Source organism: Limulus polyphemus, unplaced genomic scaffold, assembly GCF_000517525.1.
Source record: "Limulus polyphemus unplaced genomic scaffold, Limulus_polyphemus-2.1.2 Scaffold3617, whole genome shotgun sequence".
NCBI lineage: Eukaryota > Metazoa > Arthropoda > Merostomata > Xiphosura > Limulidae > Limulus > Limulus polyphemus.
This window is the reverse complement of record NW_013669227.1, coordinates 15,689-24,377: the sequence shown is the minus strand read 5'-3', so window position 1 is coordinate 24,377 and position 8,689 is coordinate 15,689. Positions and strand designations below refer to the sequence as shown.

Here is an 8,689-nt window from a genome sequence, read left to right as displayed (position 1 = left end):
GCATTCACCAGTGTCATGTGGTTACTTTACAGTTACATACAGCAGTGCATTCACCAGTGTCATGTGGTTACTTTACAGTTACATACAGCAGTACATTCACCAGTGTCATGTGGTTACTTTACAGTTACATACAGCAGTACATTCACCATTGTCATGTGGTTACTTTACAGTTACATACAGCAGTGCATTTACCAGTGTCACGTGGTTACTTTACAGTTACATACAGCAGTACAGTCACCATTGTCATGTGGTTACTTTACAGTTAAATACAGCAGTACATTCACCATTGTCACGTGGTTACTTTACAGTTACATACAGCAGTACAGTCACCATTGTCATGTGGTTACTTTACAGTTAAATACAGCAGTACATTCACCAGTGTTATGTGGTTACTTTACAGTTACATACAGCAGTGCATTTACCAGTGTTATGTGGTTACTTTACAGTTACATACAGCTGTACATTCACCAGTGATATGTGGTTACTTTAAAGTTACATACAGCAGTACATTCACCTTAGGAATATTTAACCACTTTCCTTTGCTGCAAAAAACGTCAGATACGGATGATTTGCCCATACAAATACTTCTTTCTACACTTAAATGCTTTTGATGATATCAAATTTTACAATTGGATTTGCTTTCTTGTATAAACAAACATCATGTTTTAATAATACTGATATTTCCACATGCACTTGTTCTGTAGCACTGACACTTGACAAGACTGTAGTATAAGTTACTCTGTTGACCTCTCAATGTCCGTCATAATTTATATGTGAATATTTACTGTGATGATTGTTCTCAGAAAAGCTGTTGTAAACTAGTATCTACTAGTTAGTGCAGGTGTTTTGTGGTCAGTAACTATCATCTCGCTTCCTGGTCTGATCAACCCGTACTTCACTTTTTTTGAGTCGTATAGAGAATACTGGATAATGTATTCATAGGAAATATATATTTGTGATACGAAGTAGCCATTTGGATTCAGAATTTGAAATAACAGATTGATTAAATTTCTCAATATAAAGATTTACCTATATGAAAAATTATCTGGAATGTTAATGTTCGGACTAACGAGGGTTCACTGTTCACCTAGTGATGTCACATAGTTACTTTATGCTGTTAGATATAGCAACACACTCAGCAATACTATAAAATACTTTTCACTTTTAGTTACAGCAAAGTATTCAGGAGTGTTATGTGCCTATTGTATACTGACAGACATGCAAAATTTTCTTTTTAATGTGGTTACTTTACATCAGGTTTGTATCATACAATATATCTAAAAAATAAATTCCAAAGAATTATATTTCAACAATATATGTATATAGTCAGTATTTTATGAAACAATTTAAAATCAGAAACTAGGTTTATCTATTGAAGTGAAGGGAACTATACATTCAAAATATGTTAGCCAGTATCAGAAAGATAATTTTTGAATTTTTGAGAAAAAAAAAATATTTATTTATAAATAAATATAGTCATATTTCAAATAGCTGTACTAAGTACAAACTAAACACTTTTAGTTTTTCAAACAAGTCTCAAATTTAGTTTTCTTACATGGACATTAATATTTTGTAGAATATACATTGCTCTTCTTTAACAATGCCACTACACAAATATATGATACAGAGTTCTGACCAGCAGGAGATAAATGAGCAAGGAATCTTAAAAATGTTAGAATACCTTTTTGTTCAGCTCAATATTTTCCAGAACTTTAATTGCTTGATAATAGTCTCCAAGTAGAGAATGCAAACGCAGTAAGCCAACCAAGCTGAAGTATCCAAGCATCTTGTAGAGTGGATGTCTTCCAAACTCACCGGCCACGCTGTCTGGATCACCTGAGAAAAAATATACAACATTATAAATGGAGAATATTACATTTTTATGTAATGATATACATCATATGAAATATTCAAGTTAAAGTTTTTACAATTTGGAACAGAAGCAATGGGTCTAGAAATCTACAAAATTGTTTAATAATTTACATTATTTCTGTTTTTCACTGATATCTCAAGTATCTATTGGCACGTACTTCTAAATAAACCCACGAAGGTGAGCACATTACAAAAGGCATAATATAAGTATAGAAAGAAATAGGAAGTTTTAACATTGTAACAACATGGCCAACGTGTATCAGTGTATTAATAAATAACTTATGAGCAGAACCCTCATATTTTTGTGAACTATATTTTGTTTTCTGTGGAGAGAATGATCGTATTTCAAATGTTTCAACATTTTTTCTCCATGTAAAATATCACTACTGTTTGTGTAAAATGACATTTTTAATGCATAACTCTCTCTACACGGGCTCGGTCAAATTGACTAACAACACGACAACTTTGTACTAATTTAAAGTCGATATAGTTTTGATACTAACTTTTAACACAGCATGTGTATCTTCACAAAATTTGGCAGACTTTCAGTTAATATTACAAGTCTTTTACATACAAAAAAAATCAGATTTTTTAGTGAAGTATTTTTTAATAAACTAAAAAAAGATTTGTTCATGAATACATTAAGTTTTTGTTTTTGTATAGTCTGAGTACAAAGTGATTTTTCATGGTAACCCTATGGACATGGGTAGGGGTCAGAGGGCAAGTCATCACATTTGTAGACATATATTAGTTTATAAATGTATGTCAATATGTTTGACATCAAATTGTAGATTAAAATTCAAATATAAAATATAAAAAAAAACAAAGAGGTTAAATATCGATTTTTGTGTGTCACATGGTACGTCACCTTCTGGGTTTGGTCAGATTACATTTTATAACACCCACAACACAACATCTATACTTTCTTATGAATTAGAAATTTATATTTCCAATATTGGCAAACTAGAATAACAAATAAAAACCTCCTACATTTTCTATTTGTGAGATATCTCAATATTTAAGGAATCGCCATATTGGTTCTGCCTACCACTTCATCATTTGAGAAGACTTGTTTATCTACACCTACTTTTGTATACCAATAACTGTATAACCAATTGATAGCTCTACATTTCCTCTACATAATTCTGTCAGTCTTCTTAAGTTATTTATGAGAGAAAAGCTCTTATATTGTTGGAGAGTTTGAAGTATTACAATCAAGGCTACTTACTAAACAGAAATTATATTTTTTTAAACCGAAATACAATTTAGTTAAGAAGCTTGGTAATTTACAGTGCATTTTTTGGGGTATCGGTGTAGTTATTTATATTTTTTTGGTATTCCAAAATGCATATATAAAGTCTACAAAAGTTATTATTTTTTTCATCTCCACATGTGAATTTGGATGAGGCTTACGATGAGGGTTGGCAAGTATGACTCAAGACTGCAAACAAGAACTTTGTAGCATTGTAAGTAGTGGAGATCATTGTTTTCCAAATATTTTTTACTTACTGTTCTATGTTTTAAGAAAAATAACTGTCATTTAAGTATTTATTTGAAAATTATATATATATAAAATGTATGGAAACCATAATGTTACTGCACTAGTACTAAAAATAAGAGATTTGTGCTTTGTTTTATTATAGAGAAGTTTTAGAACATATTATTGTAAATTCAAACAAAAAAATAATCACTGAATAATTTGTTTCTAAACTGATAAGCAAGAAGGCTAAGCCAAAAATACTAGCTCAACCAAAATGGATCGTATTCATATTACTGGAAACTACACATCTATTGGTTACTGTGTAAGCATGGTAATATAGGAAACAGGATGTTCATAAGCACTTACACTAACACTAAATCCCAACCACCCAGGAGGTTAACTAACATCCAAATACTTAACAAGTTTATTGGATTGAATACAACTTTGTACAGAGCCATTTGAAAAATATTTTCTCTCACTTTTATAAAGTACTTGTTCTTATTCTTGTTGCAACCAATGTACTGTAAAGAAGCCGGTAAATTCTTTCCCCAGACTTTCTACAAAATCATAATATAATATAAAGATTTTATAATACTTTAGACATTATCATTGAAATCATTATACTGTCAACAAGTTGATAAATCCTACCACACTGTATTTTCAAAAAATGGAAAGTTCTTGGAATTGCACTGCATGAGCTTTTTTAATATTGATAATGTCAAACTAACTAAGGAGCAATGATTCATTGCTTTATATTTGGCAGGTTTCTACTTGAGCCATTAACAGTAGAATAAACATAGGAAATAGGTGTAAAAAGAATAGAAGAAACTCTCAGGAGTTTTACTTTGGAATTTAGTGATCCATAATGAAACAGACAGACAATGGTATAAAATGAATACCATTGTCTGTCTGTTTCATTATGTCTAGTTTCCAAGACAGCCTCTAACAATAAAATTACTATAGAAAATAAGTGTGAGAAGCATAAGATTTGATCTTAAGTCCTTTGAAACTTTGTGATCAATACTAATAATACTATACATTTTATTTTGCACTTTGAAACCTTTATTTTCATTATACTTTAATAACTTGTCTTATAACCTGGAGAATCAAGCATAATGTTACAGTAGAAAAAAATGACAGATAAAATATAAACCATTACTGAAAAGTGTTTGATATTTAATAAAGAGTTTTTTTATTTTTCATGTTTCTTTTATTTAGTATTATAAAAATAATTAAAATGTATAAAAAATAGAAACTTATTGGGTAAGATAAGGAAAAAAATAACAACAATAATCTTAATGGGGTATACTAGCGAGCAACTTGTGCATTACGCTATTCGATAAGGTAACGTGAGCTGCGCGTGCACCGTGTAATTTTCAACTTGGGGTAGTTCTAATTACACACAGTTCAAAGGTCAATAAATCAAAAATTAATAAATATAAATTGATGCATACTGTTATTAGAATTAAGATATTTAGAATAAACATTTCTGGTTTCCTATTACAATTTGCAGTCATTCTAGAACAAAAAAAAGGGGTAATTTAGATTTCCTAACATTTCTGATGGTTACAAGGACGGTCAACTCGACTAACACCATATAGAGTTAGGGTAGAGAAAATAGCAGATAAAGAATAAAGTTTTACTGAAAAAACATTTGAAATGTATATGTGAGGTTTTAGTAATTAGAGATTATGATAATGAAATTTGAGATGTTTCATCTTAACACAAAAATCACTTTGCACTCAGACTAGTAAAAAAAAAGACTCGATATAATCACAGATAAATCTTTTTTTTTAGTTTATTAAAAATACTTCACTTAAAAACCTGATTTTTTGTATGTAAAAGACTTGTAATGTTTATTGAAAGTCTGCCAAAATTTGTGAAGATATACATACCATATTAAAAGTTAGTAGTACCAAAACTATAATGATTTTAAACGAGTACAAAGTGGTAACGTGGTCGATCAATTCGACTGAACCCATGTGGAAAGAGTTAAGATAAAAAACATTTTTCATCATCTCCAAAATATCAAATTTCATTTGCATAATATCTAAAACCTCCTAAATACATTTCAAACGTTTTTTTTTCAGTGAAACTTTATATCTTATCTGTTATTTTCTCTACCCTACCTCTATACAAGGTTGGTCAATATGACCAACCTTGTAACCACCAAAAAGAAAATTGAAATTACCCTTTCTTCTTTCTAGAATAATTTCAAATTGTAACATGAAACTACATTTGTTTATCCTAAATAGCTTTAAACTTGTAATAGTATACATCTATCTATACTTAAATTATATTGTTTTATTGCCTTTTGAATTGTGTCAAACTGTCAAACATGGGGCTCACATTACATTATCGAATTATGTTACCCATGAGCTATTACATGCTGCTTGTGTGCATACCTAACCTAGATATTCCTATTTTTACATTTTAGTTACTTTTATAATAATAAAGAATACACATGAAAAACAAGAAATAAAGTATTTACCTGGACCGTCTTTTTTTGGTTGACTGTTGATGACATTTAACCCTACTTTTTTTCTATTGTAATGATAGTAGTGCACTAAATTTTTTATCTAATTAAATAATGCACCAAAGAATACAGAATAATAACATGCAGAAAGCAGACAATGTTATGTAACTATCACAACTGTTCTGGCTTTCTAACTATCCGACAAGAGCTGTTACAAATTCATCCAAGCTAGTTGATATGTTTCCCATGGGAAAGAAGTTTGTACTAAAAGAGAAATTGACAATTGTCTGTTCAGAAAACAACGTAATATAATATATAATTTGATAGATGAAAACCTTGGCATTCTATTGGTTATAAATAATATAGTATTAAACATAAAAGAGAACTATTAACAAATCCTGAAAGAGAGGATGTGAGAGGTGGGTGTGATTTTCTATTTGATGGCTGTATAACCAAACAAGATCGAAGACTAGGACAATTATGCTTTGCCTGAGTGGTGACAATATTATAGTGAATAATTTATGTTAAATTTCCTATTTATTGGAGGGGTGGTGAATAAATTAGAGAAGGGGAGAATGCCTAGAGAAAAAAATATCGCATTTCTCATACTACAGAAAGTTCATGATTTTTTTTATTGCCTCATAAAAAGTAAGAACTTAAAACTTGTATACTATTATTATTATTAACTACGATTTTATGCTATACTAATTGTTATTATAAACAAAAAGTAGTTTGGTTAAATATTGGATGTAACTCATTAAAAACCTTATGACATGCTAAGTAAGGGATGCACATTGCAATAGAGTTAAGGAGGTTTTTCTGTGTAGATTTTCATTATATTACTAGTGTTCCAGGATTTGTGTAAAATGGCTATACTTCTAATTTTTCAAACTTTTTTTCTCTGCATAAAATATGATTATTTTTAATGTTTTAAAACTCTTTGTGGAAAATGACATTTCTAATTTTTTAGACATTTTTCTTGTGTAGAATTTGATTATATTTCTACTATTTCACCATTCTTTCTGTGTAAAATATAACAGTTTCTAATGTTTCAATTTTTCCTGTGTAAAATATGATTACCTTTTAATATTTTAGCATTTTGTGTTCTCAATCAGTCTCAGACTAAGCTCTAAATTTATATTGTAAAGCATAAAGGTATGAATTCTTTAAGTATTTATAAAAATCAACTGAGAGTTGAATGCAATAAAATAAGTTGAGAAGAAACAGAATGTTTTTCAATAATAATTAATAAATCTGTTAAGTGTACAAAGTTTGATTCATCTTTCTGTAAAATATATTTTATTTTATGACACGTATGTTCAGCACAAGAAATATACAGTTTGGAAAATAATTTTAGCCTCAATAATCATAAAGTTAACTAATACAATAATATGTACAAAATTTAATGACAAAACTTTTTCTAAATTATATTAATGTAAAAACAATTATAAAAATTAGTAAAGAATTAAAGAGATTCAGAATCTAAAGTACAGTCACTGTCAGAGATGAACATGATGGCTACTACTACACTTTGTTAGAAACAATTACAAAAAGAAGGTTAAAAGAAAGGGTTTCAAAACTTTGTGATGTATCATTTATTTTAAGTAGCCGAGGCACTCTGTAGATAATAAACATATTCATTAGGTCTGTTTTAAATCATGCAAATAAGAATAAGCATAGAAGTTGATAAGCTACACTACAAAGTACTATCATATCCATCCAGGTGTAGGTGTTCAAGATTGTTAAGGAAATCAGTCGTGCTAATTCATTAACTTTTGTCATATTTGATGGTGGAATCTTGCTGCCTTTTTGTTTTTCATATTTAACAATAAGAATAGAGGACACAAGTATAAATTCTGGCAGGGTAGGAATCATCTTCAGCTAAGACAGTTTTATTTTTCTAACAGGGTAGTTGGCCTTCGAAACAGATTGCTTTCAGATGTGGTAGATGCAGTTAATATGAATTTAAAGGAAAGTTTGATAAACATTTGAATGATACGAGTTGGCGTTGTTTTAGTTTAATTTAGTGGATAGAACAGACAAGATGGATCACAAAACCTTATAATCCTCACTATAAACCATTAAAATGAATATGTAAATAAAGTACTCACCTCCACTAGTGTACACTTCGAGCTGTCGGTTGATGTTTGATTTATCCACTAAGGAATGCAGAACGTTTAAGACACTATGGACATTCCAAATCTAAAGAAGCAATAGTTAATTTAAGTTTACATTATTGGCAGACCTAGCCTTCAATACTCTTGACCCTTTCACTGCAAAGTTTATAAACAACTTTCCAACTGGCACATTTACTTTTATGTATATAATAAAAATATAAAAAAAAAAAGATACACATTTTGGTATCTCATTAATTATCTGAAATGTGGTAAATTTTGGGAAGTTTGAAGGGGAATACTCTTTCTTCATGGGGGGTAGGAAATTGAATCACAAATGTGATATCACACTTAACACTAAAACAAAGATTATCCTGTACATGTTCCCAAACACTGTTTTCAAATTAATCTATAACCAAACTAAGCTACTTTTTTTAGGCAAAAATGGATCTTGGATGTAAATGCAAAAATTAGATCACATTTTGCACTAGTTTTAAGTTCTAATAAATCAATAATTGTAAGCTAAGTCAGGAAGCTCTTTCCAAACTCTTCATCTTAGCCATTTTGAAACAGGTCATGTCATCTCATTTGTTAACTCGCATTTAAAATTTTATTGAACTACTATATCATGAATTTATGTCAATAACTTTAGTATCAAATTGTAGATTATAATTCAAATTTTTGTACTATACATTACTCAATTTCTTATTTTAAAAGCAAATATTAAGAAACACAGATAAACATTGA

At 29.4% G+C, this 8,689-nt stretch overlaps 1 protein-coding gene across 1 annotated transcript in view; it reads right to left on the bottom strand.

Moving 5' to 3' along the window:
* LOC106469694 (eukaryotic translation initiation factor 3 subunit L-like) overlaps positions 1 to 8,689 on the bottom strand; it is a 44,464-nt gene that overhangs the window by 21,206 nt on the left and 14,569 nt on the right. Inside the window, exons 9-10 of the mRNA XM_022398274.1 lie at positions 7,940 to 8,030; positions 1,682 to 1,836 (exon numbers count right to left, since the gene is read on the bottom strand). Of these exons, the coding sequence (XP_022253982.1) occupies positions 1,682 to 1,836; positions 7,940 to 8,030 (246 nt within the window). The remainder of the gene's footprint in view (positions 1 to 1,681; positions 1,837 to 7,939; positions 8,031 to 8,689) is intronic.